This window comes from Oculina patagonica, chromosome 10 (genome assembly GCF_052425735.1).
Source record: "Oculina patagonica isolate OP01 chromosome 10, crgOcupat, whole genome shotgun sequence".
In the NCBI taxonomy this organism is placed as follows: Eukaryota; Metazoa; Cnidaria; class Anthozoa; order Scleractinia; family Oculinidae; genus Oculina; species Oculina patagonica.
Genome location: NC_135767.1, coordinates 3655499 through 3678087, shown reverse-complemented (window position 1 = coordinate 3678087; position 22589 = coordinate 3655499). Strand labels below are relative to the sequence as shown.

The following is a 22589-nucleotide window of genomic DNA, read 5'->3' as shown; positions in this document are numbered from 1 at the left end:
AATTTTCTTCACTTTGACCAGCAATCAATCGTCCGTAGCAAGTAGTTGTGGTGCAGTGATTGCGGTTTGTGTTGTTACAAAAGTAGTCCCTTAAAATTTCTATGAAAAGGTAAAAGTAGATTTCGTTACTTAACGGCAGTGACACATTTGTTGCTACAAACTACGAAAGGTATAGGATTGTTTTTATTGCTTTTCAGTAATCTGCTGTGATTGAATTCTCTTTATTTTGTTTGTAGTGTAAAACAGGAAGATCCTCAAAGATTGTCAGAAACAGACTATTGACTACAGTTTAGAAGGTAGGAGAGTAGTATAGGAGAATAGGTTTGCAACAGAATGACAATTTCACCAGATAATACTGTAACTTACGGTTTTATTGTGTTTGTGGTGCAAAACGGGAAGATCCTTAAGGATTGTCAAAAACAGACTACTGACTTGGCTTAAAAGGTAGGAGAAAAGTTTGCACCAGAATAATGACAGATTTACCAGATAATACAACTGTAACTTACAGCTTTATTTTGTTGTTGAGGCAAAACTGCACCACAAACTAAACAGTTTAGGAAGTAGGAAAGTCAGTAGATAGAATAGGAGAGTAGGTTTTCACAAGAATTTACTAGACTTGAAGAAACTTATATTTACTAATCTTTTGTAAACTTAAGTTTTCTTAAGTTTTGATAATGCAACATAATGCTGCATAATTGGTTGGTGTAACGTATACATTTAGAAATATGACTTGTAGGTATTCAAAATACAATTTTCCTTTTACTCTGATCACAGCTAGGATAATAAATATTACAAGCATTCTGCATGTAATTAGGATAAATTAGCTATTTTACACTATTTTCTTAACGCTTAATACACATATCCTTTTTCGTAAAACGACGTGACATAGTAAGGAATTTACTCGAGATGTTTTCTTGGATTAAAAGTATTGTGGAAGTGCATAGTTATTTGCAATAAAAATAAAGTTTTGAACTCTATATACAATTCCATTTCTCTCAATAATTGAACTTTTTACATAGACGTCTATGGGTGATCTGAAAAATTAAGCCTATATCCACCACAATCAGATTCTGCTTGACGGCACACCGATGATTGTCACATAATCCGTGATAATACTGTCACACAATGCTGAAATTGCCCACACTAGGCCTGTCAGCGTGACACCTGGACTACCCCCTTATACAAGCTTCCCTAGGGGAAGATTAGAAGTGTTTCGCATTACTGTCAGGGCCTATTGATATTGGCAGTGGTGCTCGCTGTCTCATACTTGTTGTGTCGGTAGAGTACTTCAGCACTGCCTTGGGTATTTGCATTGGCCTGGGGGCTCTCTGTTGCATATCAGGTGCAACATTGGCCTCAGAATATTGCGTTTTGCTCCTTGCAATGAGTCCTTTTAACTTTCCATCATCTGTAGTACAAAATGTTGTAGCAATAGGAATGGACTGCGGTGCACACATACAACCGATTGCCCAAGAACCTTCGGGCTTCTTTTTCGCGTCCACTAGACGCTTAGAGTCTGTGCTCACTAGTCTCTCTCCTGAAGTATTTGCCAAAATATTCCGTGTTTCTTTTGGACGGGAGAGAGACGCAATCCTAGCATTAATACCATCAGGAGACAGTTCTTTGTGCCGAGACACAGATGCAGGCTTGCCAGCACTGCCTTCTGCAGGGGTGTCCTTGGCTTTGGGGATGGGCACCACTCTAGGAGAAGTAACGTCGCTTTGTTTCCTTGTATTTACTGTTGGTTTTCGTATTCCCTGGCCTTCCACTGCCATGTTCATGCCGATGTATGGAGGAGCTGACACAAGAGGCTGAAGAGAGACAGACAACTAACCTCAATATGGTTATTGTGGTTTTCAGGTACATCAATATAAAGTTATTGACTTCAGATGTGTCTGTGCCTTATTTTATGACATATAAACGTTCAGCAAGGACTGTAGAGAACTCTAGGCTTCAGAGATTATCTCTAATAATAACTTATCCCTTGTGTAAGGATATCACAGCTACTCTAAAAATTTTACAACCTGGTCCTACAAACTCTTAAATTTAGCAGTTGTTCCCATTTTCCAACCTAACACATAGAAACTTTAACATGTGTGTAGATTTTGACCTACTCATTTCTGTAAGCATCATTCCATACAAACAAACAAGGGATAAACAAAGTTGAGTAGTTGTAGCGTAAAGATTATGGCAAAATAACAAGGCAAGTAAATGGCAAATAGCAAAGTAATGTGGTACATTTACCTGTTTAAAAGCCAATTCATATCTTCCTGTTTCACAATTCTTGTCCTCTCGCCGGTCAAGAACCACTGCAAAGAATCAGATTCAGATTTCAGATTTTTATTATTTCACACTATTTACAACAATTAAACAATATTAACACTATTTACAGAAAATGCAATAATAAAATAAGGAAAATATACAATAGATACAAAACCAAAATAAAATGTGCTCAGTGACCAAAGAAGCATAAGCTATCGTGTTGGTCACTGACACTTCAAAAAAACAAAAATAAATTACTAAAATAATAAAATGAATAACAAACGTATGTAGAATAAATATTTAAAAGATGAATAAATAAACTAAATATAAACTAATATAGAAAAAATAAATATACAAAGTAGGATTGGTTATTTAAGAGATAAATTTTATAGTGCTTGTAAAAGGAAGTATAAGGCAGTTTTTTCAAATCAGTTGGAATAGTTTCCAAATTTTGATGAAAAAAAGAGAAGGTAGAGGTCCCGTAGTTATTATTCTCTCGGTCTTAAAGTTCAATACGATATGGATGGGTATGAACTTCAGAGGCCTGAGTAAGTGTTCTATGGAATATTGTTGGAATGTTTATTGAGTCATTTAAAATTTTATGAATAAAAAGAGCCACTTTAAATTTGTGCACATTTTCAAATTTGAGAATTCCTAAAAGATTGAAGTATGGTGTAGCATTTTCCCTGCTATAAGCAAAGAAAATGCTTCGGACACATTTATTCTGCTTAGTTATAACTTTACGTAAATTGGTTTTACAAGCACTGCCCCAACTTATTATAGCATAGGATAGGTATGGATATATGAAAGAATAGTATAATTGTTTCAATGTATGAAAATCAACAAAATATCTTAATTTATGAATAATTGCTATATTTTTTGCTAATTTATTGTTAATGTGCTGGATCTGCGGTGCCCATTGTAAGTTTTGATCCATATAAATACCTAGATACTTAATCTGACTTTTATGTTCAATATTAGGAATATGTATATAAGGTCTTAGTCTTGTAGATGAAATTATCATGTAATTAGTCTTAGTAGATTTATAGATAGTTTGTTGATGATACAATATTTGAAAATAATTTATTCCTCGTTCATACATACTCAAGATGATGCAGATTATCACTTGTATAAAACATATTTGTATCATCAGCAAATATACGAAAGGATAGTTTTTTTGAGCAGTTAGGTAAGTCATTAATATAAAGCAGGAATAGAAGAGGACCCAAAGTTGATCCCTGTGGTATTCCACAAGTAATAGTTTCAGGACTAGAGTGGATGTTACCAATCTTAATCACAAGCTACCTTTTAGTACAAACTACAATTCTAAGATCAGAGTAAGGTAACTCTTTTACTTTGAGGAGATGAAAAGAAACAATCCTTTCAGGAACAGCCTTTAGGAAGTCTTAGTGGATGAACTGTGGTTATTATTTTTTTGTAGGAAAAAGGAACTTTATCAGATTTCAGCAAAATGGGAAATGGCTATCAAATACGGTGATATATAAAAATAACCGCTAAAGAAGGTACGGATGGCCCAATAGTGAAGGAGACTGAAACGGATTGCGTTATGAATTTTAAAATACTGTTGGGCTGAACAGTTTTCAAAGTAAATCTTGTTTGCTTGTAACTTTAAATTGGTTGCAACGAAGCTATGGTTTTGTATTTTGGATCCATAGAAGTAATTTTTTTGCAATCATTAAGTTTCATAGCGAGTATTTGGCAAAACTTGATGAAATAAACTTAGTTTTAGCAGTGACACAGTCCCATTAACTGCCCATAACATAAAACACAGTGATCTCATACCTTTCATGGTGTCTTCCAACACCTGAGCACACAGCTTTTTTGTGACAGCTGTGCTTGGTCCCATGGTAGGACTGCAATTTATTTCCAGCTAAGAGACGAAAAAATGTCAGGTAAAGAGATTGCGAAAAAATTCAAGATTAAATCCCAAGGGAAGTTCACTGACGCCTTAAAGTGGCTGTGAAATAGAAAGCACATATGCATACCAGAGCAAACTTTTCTACAAGTGTAGCTGAAACATTGTCAGATTGGTTTCAAGATCAAATTCACCACAATCGTCCCTCAGCAAATCTCAACCAACCATGTTCCTTTATGGCTTTTTATCACGGTGACCTGTTTCTTTTTTTACCCTTTACTAAGTAAATCTAGATTATGTTGAAGTTTCTTTCTGTTTAGGGCAATTCTGCATGTTACAGCTTAAAATTAATGACAACTTCAATTAAAGCTATAGCATTCAAAAGACGGTTTATTTTGATGGTTGTTTTGCTACATCGCTCAGGATGGTAAATTATACTTACCAACCATGGCTTGTAGTCCTCACTTATGATGAAATCAGCACCATACAACTCAAATGAATTCTGAAAAAAGAAATAACATAATTACAATCACCATTAATGGCTGTGTGATTCACTGTGTTTGCTTACGTGTACTGAGTAGTGTAGCAGCTTTTGTAAGCTTGTAATTTTCCACTACTGGCTCCTGGTCCTCTAGTATAGCAGTTGCTACTGTTTTGGGGGCTAGTGGCATTTTGTAACTGTTGTTTGTTCTATTCTCTCAAAGGGTAGCAAACAATTCATGATAGACTTTGCGAGAGCTACTTTCCGACCCTTTGAGTGAAGTGTCTGTTTAATAGAGCAGGTTCGATACCATTATTGTCATCATTGTTAACGTTGTGTTGTTACAGGATAGGATTACCTTGCGATACTCCACAATCTCCTGACAGGATTGTACAGCAGAGATGACAGCTTTTTTCATTCCAGGATAGATCACATCTTCCCACATCTCACCCACACCACGCTTCCTACAACGACAGCATTGTTTTAGCTGTAAGTATTTTTACTGTTAAAAAGCAGTAAAAAAAATAATTGCATTACAATAACCTCTATTAAAATACGATATACTGTTTTTTATACATTACAATCATGACACTATGATATTATGATGGGGATTTGTGCAATTCGATCCTATATCACTTCTGCACTGGACACCCTAGCCATAGTAATAACACCTGAAAGCATATCCAGCCCCATGCAACAGGTAGTTCATTTGCAATCCATCTGAATCTTCCCCATTGTAACCATCCTTATTCGTTTTTGGTTCATCACCGTTTGTTATCCAGTTTAGTTAACTGTTCTTTGACATTTCGGTCAATGCAAAACTAATATGTTGCCAAAAACGACTTCATATATAGAGGATATTACATGGTTGCGCGGAGATATGAAATTTATCTTCGAGTGTTCAAATCGATATCTCACGAGTGAGCGCAGCGAACGAGTGGGATATCGATTTGAACACTCGAAGATAAATTTCATATCTCCAAGCAACCATGTAATATTCTGTTTATTATATAAACCTACTAATTACGATGTTTTTGACGATTATCCGAAGATTGCCGACCATTTTCCGAAGATTTGCAAAATGTTGTCCGAAGGTCGTACGAATGTTTCCGAACTTTTCCGAAAATTTCCGAAGATTGCCGAAGATTGCCGAGGAAGATCAGAAGATGTTTCGACTTAATATCGATTTACTTTGGCTCATTCAGCATTGAAACAGGGCAAACTTGTCAGAAAATGTTTCGAAATCGATATCTTCACTTGTGAAAGATATGATATCTTTCACATGTGAAGATATGATTTTTCTCAGCGAGAGAAATCCTGGTTATTCACACTAGTTTATATAATAAACTGTTAGAGCCTCTCTTAGCTCTATAAAAAAAAATCATTTACTTACTTGAGGTAAGCCTTCAAATCATCACTACTCCACATGTTCTCATCAGGGATACGTTTGTCACGAACTCCATTCTCATAGTGTTTTTGAATGGAATTGTTAGCCAAGTGAATGCTTCTATAGATGCAGAAGAAATAAAAATCATGTCAGCATTCTCTGTAACACTTGCAGAGCCGAGTTTGAAATCATATACTCATCAATTGAAATCTGTTGACTCTGGAGATGGCTTCTGGCCAGGTTTTTGAAACATTAGTCACCAACAACAGTTATTTTTGGAGCTACTCTCACCCTAGATCGGGATTTAGTTCATCTGCGATACAGGCTACCCAGATGACCAAACTGTATGAGCCACTGTTACTTCTGGGTTCAAACCATTTGCTAGATTGAAATCATACTTCTCCTTGCCAACTGCCTTTTAATTCTTTCATATACGTTCCGAGTATTTGGTGGTACATCAAAGTGAAACTTAACGAAGTTTTTAGAGCTTAATTTAGTTACATAACACCGCTTATAATTTTGTTCAGTTCACCGAACACCGAAGGTTTAAAAACACAAACATCACACACCATAGTTTTTTGAGATCACCACATCACCGCAAGATGGGATTTTATTTACCGCAACACCCGTTAGAAATAAGTAATACGTATACCACAAATCCCCATGTCCCCCTCCATCTAGTCTGTACTGCAAAAACCCAAGCTGCAATTTAAACTTACACGTGGTAGTCATCCAGAGAAAAGTTCTGGCTGCAGAATCTAATGTAGCAATCCTGGAAAGAGAATAAATATTAGCAAACTTCACTGATAATGACTTAAAGTTTCAGATGGAACATAAAGTGCTCATGTGAATTATTTCATACAGAATGGAAAGTTGTCCTGGAATGGATAGCTATAAGATAGCTGGTAAAGCTTTTTTAGGTCAAGTCTGAAAGAAACAATGCTTTGGCTGCGACGTGTTTAAGTCTAGTGGCACAACCCTACCAAAATGCATAACAACCTTCCCCCCAACTTCTGGGCTTGGGCCCACTGTTAGACATTTGTATTATCAAAATCAAAATTACCTTATAGAACCACAATGTCAGAGGATTCCAGTCGGTGACAAGAAACCACTGTCTGATGTCAAATTTCACACTGTAGATCAACAATGGCCTTTCTGTAAACAAATATGGTCAAGAAAAGAATTAGAGATTTCAAAAACCTAACTCATGGAAATTAAAACTGATTGCAAAGGGAGGCCTAGCTGGGATATGGAGTAAAATGTTTCCTCTTAGGATTCTACAGTTGCAAATTGGATGGAACAGTGTACCTCAGAGTCATAGCTGTTCTCAAATTTTGCATACTTCTATATCCCTGTTGTATATAGACATTGTCAGCCATACGTTACCTATATATTTCTGGACCACCAAGTGACCTTCCTTTTTGCCAACAGCATTACTGCCAACAAGCTTCACAATTTCATCAAGGCGATCCATACACATGATGCCTAGAAAGAGAAAAATAAAGGACAAAATAAGTAAATCCAGGCATTTAAAGATTTATGTCCTTGGAGAAAAACCTTGAAAATACACGTACAAATAATGCAAGGGTGTACAGCGGGTAAAATATAGTCAAAATGCGAATAGAACTTCAATAACAACAACATGCTATCACTTTATTCCGATCTGACACGTGATACCTGCGCATTCCATTACAAATATGGGAAACACTAAGATTATGTCAATAGAAAATGGCTACAAGGGTTGGTGGGGGGGGGGGGGGCAATGTGGAGAAGAGTGCATGTGGAAACTTGCAGTACCAATTTTTTATAAGTCAAGAAAACCTCACATGCATGAAATGAGTGCAGAGGTTATAGCTTCATAGCCCTTTGCACACATTGCATGCCTATTATAGGCATGTAATGCATACAGAGCGTGTAGCTTCCTGGTCTTTAGACTTTCTAAAAGTCATTCACTTCTCGTTTCCGGTTTGGTGGTAGTTGACCCCCCTACTTAGTCTTTTGCACACTTAATATTTCCTTGCCCTGCTTAAGCAGTCCAATTAGTTTCTAACAGTTAATTAGTTTTTAAAAATTTTTCCGACTGGATTTCTAGCAATAGCAATAAATAAGGATCGCTGTGTCATAGATATTATAAGTTAGCATGTTATTTTATTAACCTTACCTCTGCCTCTTGACTTTGCTCCAGGTTTAACAATCCAAATGTTCTTCATGCCGTCAATGTCTACTTGAGGAAGGTGTTCCCTCATCTACAAAAGAGATTAGTTTTGAATTTGTGAATTATTTTAAATACGGGCTGTCAAAATGTGTGCATGTTTGTTTGTTTTTTTTTATTAGCATTTGTTGTGCTAAACATACCTGTTTCAATGTGTTCTGACACTCTTTGAGGAAAGGATAAGCAGTAGCAATGACAGCATCATGGCTGAAATAGAGCATAACAAGTCCTCAAAATTAACACCCAGTCAGGGCTGTAACTAGCAAGAGGCAAGACAAGGTACTTGCCTCATCTAAATTTTTACTCAACATTAAAAACAAAATATCTTTTGTTGAGAAAATAATCCCCAGTTGAACAAGAATGATTTTTCTCAAGAAATACCTCATGAAAAATGTCTCTGAAAGAGGTTCATAGCTTCTAGATTTTCAAAATTTTCTAGAGAGCATGCCCCCAGAACCCACTATCAAAGATCTTTCCTCATCTATGGCAAAGGTTTGGTTACGGCCCTGCCAGTCATTGTAATTAGTTTTAAACATGTAGAAGAAAAGAAATGAAACCACCTGTCTGTTAATCAAGAGAGATTAGCTTACCATTTAACCTGGTAATAATAGTCAACAAGAAGCTTCCATGAATCTTCTGAGATAGCTGGAGCCTGAAAATAATTTAGTAATAGACAATTCACAATCAATGCTTATTCATTTCAGGAAAAAGCAAAGACAACTGTGGCATGGTGCAAAAATGGTGGAGTTAATGGCCACCAAAGTGTGTAGAAGAATTCTCACAGAAATGGAAATTTGTAACAGTTTGTCAATTTAGTCCAAAAGGAAGAACCAAAAAAGCTTTGATTTGCATGCAAGACGTTATTGCATCAGGAGAAAGTAATCTACTTTAAATAAGCCACTATTGAGTGAATATCATCATGTCTTACATTTTGTACAACTTCACATGGTTCTTTACCATTCACAGGAGGAGTGTTGAGCATTGACATTGCAACCCAATGGGGTCAAAAAAATTGTTGCCATAGAAACTGAAATCATAGGACTCAACACAGTGAGTGAACACAACGTCTGAAAAAACTGACCTTATTTATTGGTTCATCGATATCCAAGTGCTCCTTATATCGAAGGAAATCATGGCATGCTTCCAGTGCAAGCGTTAGAGCCTTCACTGGTATTACATTGGAGGTCGTGCGAGAGGAAGCTCTGGATACTGCTCTGGATGCCGCAGAGTCCCTGGGAGCAGTTCTGGACGCAGCAGAGTCTCTGAGTCGTGTAGTTGATGCAGTTTTAGGAGTGCCACGCCCTGGGTCAGGTGATGGCTCCTTGTTGGAATGAGGCTTTTCATCAGTGTTACCATTCTCATATCTCTGGACTACCCACTTCACTATACTTATGGCAGCAGTCAGGCGATAATCATCTGAAAATGAAGAGTAAATAAAAACAACATCATGATTTTGAGTTCTTTAGTCCGGGTTGGGACCTGTTAAACCTTATACTCTGGCTTGGTGGCTCTTCCTTTCTGAAATCTTCATGAAGAGTTTTCAATGTTTAACATAATTTAATCACATGATTTGAAAAGTCCTTGCAATATTCATTTCCAGTCCTTGACCAATTTTTGGTCTGGAGTGTAGTTTGGAACTAATAATAAGATCCCCACTGCAACTTCGATCCCTGGACCCTTAACTTTGACTTCCCCTTTGAATGGTATCAATATCCAAATGGCAGAATATTAATGCACAGCAAATGGCACTGAATATTCATGAACTTACAGACACTGTTATTCACATGGCAACAAGTTTAAGCTAAAAGTTTTTGTGCTTACGATGTAACTGCAGACCCAAACGTGAGAGGAAATCCAGCAGATTCTGCCTGGCAGAAAACACAAGGGAGCTGCATCAACCAGTTATGTAAAAACAAGGGGGAACAGTCAAATACCTATAAATTCCATCTTTTCATCATCTGAGCCAAGCAAATATGAACGAGGGAAGAATGAAAGGTGATCTGCTTCTTCATACCATTTCAAGTTTTGTATGTTGGTAGTGAGACCAACCTGAAGACAAAGAATACATTTTATGTGAAATCTTATTTTATAACCCAGAAATTTTCCAATTTCTAACCAAGAAACATTATTATAACACTGACCTTGGTCGTGAAAGAACCAGCTTTGCAGTAATGATTGACGATTTGGTCCTGAGAACAAATCAAAAAAGGTCAGGTTAAAATTAACCAATGAATGTCATTCACAAAAGGTGATAAGTGCACCATTCAGTGACACCAAGTTGTTAATAGCCTGGTAATGCATTATTTCTATCCCCTGTGAGACAGGCATCTGAGATTCAACCAAAAAGTTCCATTAACTGATGACGTGCCAGTTGTTACGTTTAAGGAGAAAATTATAACCGAGAAACAGCCAGTTTTAAGAGACTGGGGAAAAATAGCCCTGGGTGTCTGTGTTTTCTCAGCAATTAAGCTACTGAGTTTGTAATGTCTGATAGATAATTTTTTTCTCTCACCTTTCTCAAGAACTTGAAATCCACATCATCACGTTTGGTTGTCCATATGAAAGAAGCCACAGCATTGCGCACAGATCTTGACTGTACAGGGACAGTGATTAACAAAGTTATTAATATTTTACTGAATATTGCACATTGCAAGTGGTGTTGACTGTTTGTTGCTTACTGGTAAATTTTAATTGAAACCTAGGTACTAATATGAAAGGTACACTACCCCCCACCCCAGGTGCAAAGCAGAGATTTGACTGTTTTCTGATCTAGTTTTTCAAATACAAAATTAAATTTATGCATTAATATTAATCTGGTAAACGGAACTGGCTAGACCTGTTTTGAAGCTATTTGATGAAAGTATACCAAGCAGAAAATTAATTACCATTAGACTGAATTCACAGTCAGGACCATTTCCCTCATATCCCGCATTCCAATCTTCGTTGTCCATACTATCATCATCACTGTCGTCACAAGCACTGCCGTCATCGTCATCCTTGTTCTTGCTGACGTTAATAGTTCTGGTCTTTGTTTTTGATGCTCTTCTTGATTTTGCTGCAAGATTACTAGAACCTTTTTTGCTTTGTGGCAAATTTTCACTATCAGAATCATCTCCACTATCACAAGAATCGTCATCACTACCATCGCTGTCATTTTTTTTGTTCTTTGATGGCAACAGGTTTCCTTTGTAGTGTTTCTCTACATATCCTCGCTTCCGTAGTACAGCTCGGACTATTGGGTAAGGGCCATGGCAAATAAATACTTTCTTTTGCTGTAAATAAAAAAAGTTGAGGAAAATGTACAAATTAAATGGAGAGAAAATTGGGGGGGGGGGGCAAGGGACAAGGGGGCATAGGAGGTTGTAGAGTAAAGGGTGGGTAGGAGGAGTCTAAGAGAGATAGAACTGGCAGATTGCAACATTGCAGCCCTTTTGCAATAAATAAAGCAGAGGCCAGAGTGACTAAGGAATGGGGCGGGGGACCAGAAAAAGGGTACAGGGAGAGGGAAGTTTGGATCTCCTGTGCTCCCCCACTACTAATTCATGCAACAGAGACCAGTTATCAAATGCTCCAACCAAATCAGCCACAGCTCAACAACAATCTAAAACCTACGTACAATCCTAGACAAAAGTCCTGGGACACTTAACCAATTCGACGAAAAATTGACATTGTATTGACCTCCCCCTCCCCACCCCCAATTCAATGTTGGTTTCTATCCATCATACCGTGGGACAATATCTCAACATTGTTTTGGGGGGAAAGGGGGGCTCTGAAAATCAAACAATGAGTTCTTAATGCAAAGGGAATGGTCACTGAGCACTATTTCTTCAAGTGTCCCATGGATTTTTGTCTAGGATTGTAGATACAATTTCAAAAACTTACCTTAATAGCACTTTCAGCTACTTTTTTTGCATGCCTAACTTTGTCAAACAACGGATCATCGTATTTCAATTTCCCCACAGGCTGTGAACTGGGTTGAGAGTGACTTCTAGAGTGAGTTGTCTTCTGTTTTCCAGGATTCTCAACTTTTGTGCTGTCATCCCAGTTAGATTTACTGTTATCGTTTTCTACCACAACAGTTTTTGCCGGTGGGTGTGTCGCTGTCCTTTTGTGAGCCTTTATAACTCGCTTGCCCTTTTTCATGTACAAGTTTTCAATTGACTGGTTGTAAGGGCTTGTTTCCTGCATTTTTTGATAAGCCGCACTTGCCCTGTTTACAGCAGTCTCTGAGATTTTTCCATGAGATTTAGTCTTTTTAATATCATAAGATGACGATTTTAAATCAGATATTTCATTTGATTGGTGCAGTGAACTTTTCAAGTCACTGTTGTCAGATTTGTCTGTTACAGTTGTTGTTAGTAATTCAGGTGCTGAGGTTGTGGCCAACACTTCTGGAGAGATGGGTGAACTCTCTTCAAATAACTTCTGATCATCTTCCTGTAAATAAATAAATAAATATTACATAAGTGAATAAAAAAATATTAAATGCATCAAAATATATTGAACAAAAAAAATTAAACAAACAAATAATTCGTAAGTAGATATCAATTGAAAATTCATGAAAATTAGGGGACTGGTAATAATTTGGAGGGCAAATAGATTTGTGCAAATTGAGGGGGGCCATTTTCAAATTCTCCTGACCCTACCCTACGTGAAGCAGAGTTTTTTGCTCACCCTCCCCCCTCCCCTTTACCTACTCCTTTAATTGACTATTCAATATGATGCATAAGTTAACATACCCACATTTTCCCTGCATAACAATCATTGACTCTTCCTCTATTTGCACCAGCCCTCCCCCCTCTAAATAATGACTGGTCCCTAAGTGAATCAAAATTTGAGATCCGTATGTCTGTTCACCTCTCCCCCCCCCCCTCCCATAAAAAATATATAAAGCACACACTTATGACAATAAAACATCAAAGGCTCTTAAAGAACTGCTTGGTCCCCAAGTCATACTGGGAGACAAGTTTTCACCAGCACCCTCCTAAAGTTACAATACATTGTGTATATCCATAAATTATACATACCTCCCCCACGGAAGGGATTTTTCCTAGGACAGTACCCCACCTCTTTGGAAATTCCAATTGAGCTTCATACATTTCTTTAATGTTTTTGGCCTTTGAGACCCCTCCCACTCCCAGGAATTTCCAATCCCTTCTGTGGGGGGGGGGGGTATGGACATTTTCTGGAACCACACATATAAGTTGTCACATTGTCATGGCAAGCTAGTGGATCAATATGAAAGAAAGAGATATAGATAAACAGCAAAGTTTTCCAACTAACCTCTCTGGTTCTGTTGCCTGATTCTTTGATTTTTGCAATCTTTTTCAGCCGGGTTGGTGAACGGCTGGATGCAGCTGGTACAGGGCTGAACTTGCCTTTAGTTTGATTTGAGTTATTAATTGTTGCTTCGATCTGTGAGCAAATGATAAATCAATATAATTATTATTATTTAATTTATATTATTGTTTTTATGATGAACATATAGCGTTGGCTTGAAGTAGTTTGTTCGATTTAACGCCTCCCTCGAATAATCGCCGCACTCAAATCACGACAAATTTAATAAACGTCGCGGCGTTTAATCGAATAAATACGGTACGTATCGGCCAAACGTAAAACACAGTTCCAAGAAAACAATTTCCGTCTGAGACCAGCGCACTTTAAAGTATTGTTCCGTGTATGCCTTGTTTGACAACTCCACATGACAATGTACTTATAGATTGTCAAAATGATGAGCGAAAACGAGACATTGATTGTTTGCATATTACGAGTAATTAAAATATGTCGCCCTTGTTTTGGCTTTACAAATGTACAACAAAATTTTAATCAATCTGAATGCCTTTTGCGAGATTCAATTTATCGCGAGTATACTAATTTCGTGAATGACTTGATATAAATAAAAACTAAAAGGTTTCCAATAAAGGTTTCAATTGATGTAAAAGTCAAGTGTGATGAACTTACCCCGACGTTACTAATCGAACAGTTCGGTAATCGAACTTGATCGAACTGAATCGAACTTAATCGAACGATTCGGTTCGATTAGTTCGATAATCGAACAGAATCGAACCCAAAACTTTGTGTGAGAGAGTTCGATTCCGTTCGATTTCCGAACTAATCGAACCAAATCGAACTTAATCGAACACAAAAGACAAATCTTAAATTCACCCTCATACAACCAGATAATTGAACAGTCTGTCTAAGTAACAGTAATAAATGAATAAATTTTTTATTTATGGACTTTCGGCAAAAAAACCCGAAACGCAAAGTTCAACAGACAATAGAAAATAAATCCTCCTTCACTCTAGTTCTATTTCATGTTATCAACCTATGGAGTCCCAAGTAGTCTGCGTAGCTGGCGATTTCGTCGGAAAGCACGCGTGGGAGATTACTGCGAAGACTCGCCTTCTTTCACTTTGCCGATTGTTTCTAGCGACCTTGCCGCTCACTCGCTCCCCAACAAAACCGTCAGCTGCGCACACTATAACCCAAGCAAAATATTATAAACTGAAACAATGCTAAAAAACTGTTTTCAAGTTATTTGACATAAGTTAACCTAACTGCAAAAAACCCGTCCTTGAAAGCGGAATTCGTTACTTAAGATTATGAGATCTAGATAACGTGCGATAAATGAAACCGCCATATTTGCAAGGAAAGCAATTAAAATTAGCAACAGAGTCGTTAACAGTATGGCAATCTCTAAAAAAAATTCAGCGATTTCAGCACATAAAAGGTCGCTCAACAGCTTAACACATGCAAAAAATCCTTCAATGAACTTAAACATGTTCACATCTACAGAGGTGGCTAGAAAAAACAATATAATGATCAATATCTTTAGCAAGCGATGCCGTCTAGAATCAAAATAAATAACTTGAAAACGGCATTCTGTTCTAAGGACACTGTTGAGCAACTTCTCTGAGCCATCAGCTAGGTCGTTTCCTAGTCTGTCTTCTTCGCTCAATGTTTGCTGTTCTGTGAATTCCTGTGTTATGGTCGCTTGCAAGCAAACAAATTGGATCAAATTGGAGTACAAAACACGTTGAAAGAATGTGAAGAAATAAGCGACAAACAGTAATAAAATTGACATCAATTTCCTTTCTGTTTATTTATTCGTTGTTCTGGGCTAAACAACCGCGCCTGTGACACTCGTATTCACACCCGTTTATTGGGAACATACCGCCATTTGCAGCCAAATGTAATTAGACCGTGAATTTTACGACCGTTGTTTTTTAATCAACATCCATTTTCCATGATTTTCAAATCGAACCCAGTCGAACTTAATCGAGCCTAATCGAACTTAATCGAACGTTCGATTTAGTTCGATTACTCAAAATTTTTTGTGAGAGTTCGATTCTGTTCGATTACCGAACTTAATCGAACCTAATCGCGTGATTACAGTTCGATTCAGTTCGAGTAAGTTCGATTAATCGAACGTTCGATTTGGTTCGATTAGTAACGTCGGGACTTACATATCGCTTCTGTTTTTCCACATGCATTTGTTGTCGGTCCATAAATGTCGTCTTCAACTGTTGCACGATTTTCACGCTGTTTGAACTAACTTTGGGTTTAAACGTAAATTCAGCTGATGAGTTAGCGATCCTTTTTTCTGTTCCTGAGCGAAGCTTTTCGCCTCGTTCTTTAGCCAGCTTTATGCTTAGGGCGTTAAGCTTCGGAGCAAAAGTCAGCTCGCATTCGAAGTTCACTCTTTGTTGAGTCTTCGCGTTTAGCGTGGAAATCATTCCTTTGTTTCTCGCTGCTTCTTTTAAGGGGCTAAGCTTCTTCTCGCCTGTATCGTTTTCGTTATTGTTGAGCTGTGTAGCTGAACGGTAAAGTGACAAATCTCCAGGTTTTGTTGATAAACATGAACTCTCCACAGCTTCGACCACAAATTCGCCATTATTTTGCGAAGTCGATGGCTGCCGAACTTCCTGAGAAGTTAGATCGGTAGATTCTTGGTTAGCATAACTACTTTTTACCATATTATAGGTCTTGCAGTAATCTAACATATCCATTTTTAGGAGGAATTAGACCTCCCTATATCTATCAGCCGTTTTGGAACGCCATTTTGGAATATGTTACCATAGCAACAATAGCAAAGCGCTGATAATATACCCCCACACTAGGAGAGCTTTAGAGCGCCTTTTGTGTTTTTAAAAAGACATTTATTGTTTGTTCTTTAAAAGTATTATTAATTTACGGGGTTTTAGTGTCACGAGTTAGCAAGCAAGGGTTTTAACAATGTAAATAATGGTTATTAAATTTAACACAATCAAATCTGAAAGCATCAAATAGTTTCCGTGTAAAATGTTGAGAACTGACTCAAAATTTTAATTTCAAGACAAAAAGCTTGTTTGCATATAAACAGCAACCCACTATGTTAATTTTAATTAGCACAGTTGATTCAAAACCTCACGAATAATAGATGTTGTTAGCGCCTTTAGTGGTTTTGATTTGGAGTTTGTAGTTCTTTGTGGGTTTTACTTGCCCCTCAAAAAAAACACCGATTTGTGCCAGCTTTTGGCACATTCTATACAAGTGTTTAACTGTCAGATTTGGAAATTGGCTTTAAAAAATATAGAAGAAATTGCCGAGGCCCACAAGGACATTGATTCTTCCCACTTTTTTTCTTTTTTTGTCATTTAGAAAAAGTAAATCGAATCAAACAAACTGTTCGTCTTGAACTTCGATGAACTTCAATGTTGAGTATTGAAAAAGAAACTGACCTCAGAAAAATACAGTATGTAAAATTAATAAAAACCAGCAAAAATAATTTGCATTTTTGCGCGAAAAGCCTATATAACACATCTGCGGATGTTACTCCACAGATGATATCTGTTCCGAAAAACGAAAAGTTTTCGATTCCCAGACATTGACATGTTGCACAACATTGTTACATTCAAGTTGAAAAGCATTGTTGCGGCTGTTACCACCCGTGTCCAAAAAGCGACAGCATCAACTGTGTGCAACATGTTGCCGCAACTTCCAAAACGGGTGGTAATACGCAGTAAACAACGCACAAATACCGGATTTGAGAAAGCGGCGGAAATCGAGCCAAAGTTTCAGATGATCTGAACTCAACTTCCGCTCGTTCGTTTCCAACTCTTCGGTCAAAGTAAATCTGCTTGCGTTCAGGAAACGAAACGTATCAAACGAACATTTTCAAAACTGTCGCTATTGTTAGAATTTGTTTTTTAGTTTTTGTAGAACAAGTAAAACCAACTTGGACGATAAACCAATCATTTTAATATCAAATTTTGCATCACTCTCGGGTTTTTTTTCTGCAGGAGGGTGGTCTAACTTTTACAGCATTATAATGATATCACAAAGAAAACTTAGGACAATGGGTAAATTTTAAAAAGAGTCACCGTGACTTTGAACACGATGTAAGGTCGCGTGACATGTCGGGGAAACGAAGTACTTTTAATTAATTATCTGCTTGCATGGCTTTAACAAAGAATTTTGACTATAACTAATTAGAACAAGGCATAATTAAATAAGGCGTCTGGTTACTTGTTCTGTTTTGTTCATTGTTATTGGAATCTTACTGGACCGTTGATCTGCTCGCTAAATATTCGTCCTAATTAGCCGAACCTTCATGTAAGTGTCAGCGGTTCTCTTGTTACTATCTTCGACTCCATGAGTAGTTTGCAAGTATTAATGTCATCTTATTAATAAAATGCATTTTTTTGGCTTCTTCTGCATGCTCCATATTCGGTTGGCAGAATTTCTGTTCACCAAGCTTTAGGCACTGTTTACACGGACACGGTTTCATTTGTAACCGCATCGCTTTCAATGCGGTTACGCCTTTCGTTTACACGGCGCCGATCGAGCCCACTACTGAAACCGGGTCGTTTTGAAAACGCTGTCAAAAGTGGAGCGTTTTCAAAACGATACGGTTTCATTGGTCGTGTAAACGGTCAAAAACGACGAAACCGCATCGATTTGAAAACGGCAACGTATTTTGGCACAAATTGGCTGGCTCACGAAGGGTAAACATGGTGAAACACGCATAGAGAGCAGCGCTTGCTTATACAATCACATTTGAAAACAGTCGGAAAATGGTTAAATAGGTTCCGTGTAAACACTTTGAAACCGTGTCGTTTTCGATGCGGTTTCGAGGTCATGAAACCGTGTTGATTGATAACCGTGTCCGTGTAAACGTAGCCTTAAATTCATCCAGCATATTACGAGCAGGAAACCCATGGTCCGTCAGAATTTCGAGCAGAATAGGCAACTTTTTACAAGCACTGCTGAAATTTATCCAAGCCGCCGCGCTCTCCTATTCCTCCCGAACCGCCTCCTGAACCTGAGATTGAGGTTGGCTCGCGCCCGTGCAAAAATGGAAATGAGCGCGCGCGCACTCGCGCAGCGTAAAAGAGATGGGTTTTTCTTCTTTCTTTTTTTCAGGGTGAGAAAATGGAAGAAATCTTAACCAATTCAAGTTAATCAACTTACCAGGTTAAATCGCTGCTCCTTGCAATCTACGAGCGGTGGTACCCAATGTACTCGGCGAGTTGTCGGTCCGAAAGGAAACTTCACCAAAACATGTTGCATCTATAAACAGTTTGTAAACTGTAGCTGTGTCGAAAAAGAATCTGAGAAAAAGATGAAATATTGCACATGAGAGTGTAGAATGTCTCACTCGTTTGCTTACAAGATCATATGACACCTCCCTGTTTGTAACACCAGAAAGGTTTTTTTTAAGGGTTTTCAAGCTTTAAAAATTCCTATCAAAAAACACAAGCCTTTCAGAAATCGTGGGTTATTTAAAAATAAAAAATGTTCCGATGTTGCTTTCTATACCTATACTGTCTTTCGTTTGGTGTGTAGAGGTATGCAAAAGAGATTTTTCGAACTGGCTTTTTGAGAGTTACGCACTTGATAAGCCGCTTTCGTATCAGGTCTCCAAAGGCACCCAAGTAACCAAGATACAACGAAAAGAAAAGAAGACGCAAGCAGTTTTTTTGTATTGCATTAAATAACAAAGCCAGCTCACTTTGTTTAGCAACTACTTTAAATAAACTTTTCAAATCTCAAATTACACTGCAAACAGCACAATGGGCTGATTTTTCTCGAAGATTTTTTTAACGAAAACCTCACAGCACAACAGGGTCTTTTTTGGGGGCTTTTTGGGGATTGAAGAAAGGTTAAATCAAGAAAATTCTTACATTATGAATCATTGTTTAATCTCACCGTTTTCTAGTTACAATGCTTTCGAATCGTGGATGATTCTAGAATTTTGCATGTTTTACTAATACATCTACAAAGCGCTGATCGGAATATTTTATTCCAAGCAAAAATTTCTCCGACGCTCTGTGCATATATACTTTATGCAAATTTCAAAATCAACTTATTTCCAAATTGTCAAATCAATTAATTTTGACCGACGTGATTTGGTAAGAATAAAAGTTAGCGTGTTTCTAACAATCAATATTCAAAGCCACATATTAAGATTTCAATTTAAATTCAGATTGAAATAAATGCCCAATACGCGTGTTCGAGTTTTGTCAAGTGGATAATTATGTATTTCTGTTTATTTTATTTTTACAGTAAAAGTTAACGATATTTAACTTTTTCGGACAACTAAATGGTATCGTATCGAATTATGACACACAACCCTCAATTATAAATCGATACCTTTGAAGATTTCACCTGCTCGCTTTATTCAAAGACCCTAATCAAAGCAGTATTTGAATCGCCAACATCCCTCCGTTGATTTAGTAAGCAACATTAAAGCCGACATGTAAATATCTGTTTGTTTTTCGGAGCTATCAGAGTCGAAGCGACTGGAGTAAATATAATTTGCTCAATGTTTCTTTTATTTGCTGCATGTTTCTTACAAGAACGGTGCAACCTCAATTTAGAATATAATATTACTGATTAAATCGACTGTAGTACAAGTAAAAATCATCTTGTAGAAAACAGAGAGGTGGTCGAAAGCGTTCTTTTAGATTTAAGAACAATTTCTTGATGACTTTGTTTTCATCGAAACTAACGATTAATAACCTTGAAATCTTCGCGAGCTCAATTTTTTAAGCAGATTTTGCTAGAGACTACAAATTTACGACAACTATATTCATGTTGATATTTTGACTTTTGATATTACATTATCCACACGCGATAACAAGGACAGGAGAAACAGTAAATCTGGAAATATTGAAATTACAAAATCCACCGCTAGACTGTTATTACTAGCAGTATAAATCGCCGAGTTTAAGAGAACAAACATGCGCGCGGGGAATTAGCGACTGCAATGGACGACTCGACCTATTACTTGTATTCTATTTTTCCTCAAGAATAATAGATTTAAAAGTCAACAAAGTTGTACTTACCATGCGCGCGGATATGTTAACGACTACATTAAGTCTACTTCTTGCTTCCAATACAACTTGGCCTCAGTTGGCTAATCGCCTGAAAATATTTACCGTTGAAAGCAATAATTATTTCCTTTCGATGCGAAAAATAATTTCAACGCGCCCGAATGACTGTTTGGTCGAATAATTTATGTTGTGACGTCGCACCTCATCTGTGACGTAACGCATTACGAGTGAAAGCCAATTTCTGAATCCGAACCCGAATATGGCGTTAGAAAATGGACATCAGTAAAGAAACAATTTCAATTTTCACTGTATACATGTATACAAAGCAGAATGCAAGAAATCGGCTCGCAAAACAACTTTTTTCGTTGTTAACTCTCTTTTCCACTTTATGCATTAGTTTTCTCCCCAAACCCACTCGCAATTTGTTCTTTTCTGGATTCACGTTTAGACCAACAAACTCATTGTTTTACAGTCTAAAATCAGCACAATGATTTGAAAAACAAAATGGACAGAAAAATAAAAACGCGACTTCTCGCTTCTCAGCACTAATGTATCTGTTAAGTTATCACAACCTGCCAAGTTCTCTCAGTTCCTGTAATTCACAGCTGTTCATTCAAAGTAGTAGCAAGTTTCTGGGCGCCAAAGAGAAAAAGCGGGATCTAGGAAAAGGAAGGTTGGGGCGAGCAAGGTTTAATTGTCCTCTAGCCAATCAGAGCACCTCCTTTTTAACAAATAAGAGAAGAAAAACCAAACACCCAAGAATCACGACTAGGCTTAGATGGGTTACCAAACGTTTGTTTTTGAGTTATTGGTTTTTGGTCTGGACGCGCAAACGGAGATCGAGAGGAACAGGATCCTTCACACTGAACATACTACTCACTTTAAAAGACGAAAAAACTAACTTAATTTCAATGTTAGTACAATAACGGTGGACAAGTTTACGCAATCTCTTCTGAGCTTCTGAAGAAAAGGATCCTACATAAGGTAACTTAAAATAATAAGATGAAACGGGTTGTTGAACCCGAGAGCTATCTGATGGGCGGACTTGAGCTCTGCTTACGTATTGGTTGACAACCTTATCTATAATGTGAACAGGGAAAAGGTTTTTACGTAGGATACGAGTGAGGTTCTTAATATCATCATGAAAACCCAACCAGGAATTGTTGATTTTGTAGACCGATCTCCGTTCGCGCGTTGTCTACAAATTTTCTTGTGCAGGATGTAATGCCTGTTACATCGGCGAAACTAGCCGTCATCTTTCAACGCGCATTCGTGAGCATCTGAGTAGGGACAGGAACTCACACATTTACCAACATCTGCAGCAGTCTGAGGCATGCCGTAGGCTTGCATCTAAGAACTGCTTTTCTATTGTAGATTCCGCACCCAATAGACTACAGCTAATTTTAAAAGAGGCTGTCCACATCCGCTGGGAAAATCCCACGTTAAATAAGCAGCTCAAACATGCTGACTTAACTCTTCATTTTAGTATTATGTTATTTTCTTATAAATAAGTGTCGTTTAATTTAATTTAATTTATTTGCATCATTTTGTGTAATAATTGTAATTTACTTAGTTATTTTTACTGTTTAAGCCCCGATCAAACGGTCATGATAGTTGATGATAGTTGATGAGAGTTCCAACTATCACGCGCGTTTGAACACAAACTATCATGCACTATCATCAACTATCACCAACTATCATGCAGTTTGGACGTGTTCAAATTCGACATGATAGTTGATGATAGTTTTTACCGTTTGATCGCGGGGATGATAGTGCATGATAGTTTATTGGTCAGTGGTTTAGCCAAAGACGGGCTCAATCCAAGATTCATGGCTGCCGCAGAGGAAATTCTATCGTTCGGTGAAGAAGAAAATCGAAATTTAGATCAATATTTGGACGTCAGTGAAGCTGAGAACGAGAAAGTGAGTGGGAAGAAGATCTAGAGTAAAAATATCGCAGAGTTAGCACTGAAAATATCACTGCTAGAAGCAAGAGATAGCGCGAAAGTATCGAAAACAAGGAAAAAACATGAAAACATTTCAGCACCAAGTGAT

General features: G+C 37.4%; 1 protein-coding gene and 1 long non-coding RNA gene across 2 annotated transcripts; one reads left to right on the top strand and one right to left on the bottom strand.

The window, feature by feature from the left end:
* Positions 1 to 353: 353 nt before the first annotated feature.
* Positions 354 to 20686, bottom strand: LOC144628585 (uncharacterized). Its single transcript, XM_078486697.1, has 22 exons — positions 20548 to 20686; positions 18671 to 18810; positions 15685 to 16143; positions 13502 to 13633; positions 12101 to 12655; positions 11104 to 11490; positions 10731 to 10811; positions 10360 to 10407; positions 10153 to 10267; positions 9300 to 9634; positions 8809 to 8870; positions 8362 to 8425; positions 8168 to 8252; positions 7393 to 7491; positions 7070 to 7161; positions 6726 to 6778; positions 6013 to 6126; positions 4978 to 5083; positions 4581 to 4640; positions 4066 to 4153; positions 2245 to 2309; positions 354 to 1811 (listed from the first exon to the last, which is right to left on the bottom strand). The coding sequence occupies exons 2-22, from the start codon at positions 18767 to 18769 to the stop codon at positions 1203 to 1205; spliced, it is 3708 nt and encodes a 1235-aa protein (XP_078342823.1). The 5' UTR covers positions 18770 to 18810; positions 20548 to 20686; the 3' UTR covers positions 354 to 1202.
* LOC144628651 (uncharacterized) lies at positions 1734 to 8441 on the top strand. Its single transcript, XR_013566279.1, has 4 exons — positions 1734 to 1860; positions 3704 to 3785; positions 4967 to 5108; positions 8341 to 8441. It is a non-coding gene; the product is annotated as an uncharacterized LOC144628651 (long non-coding RNA).
* Positions 20687 to 22589: the final 1903 nt, after the last annotated feature.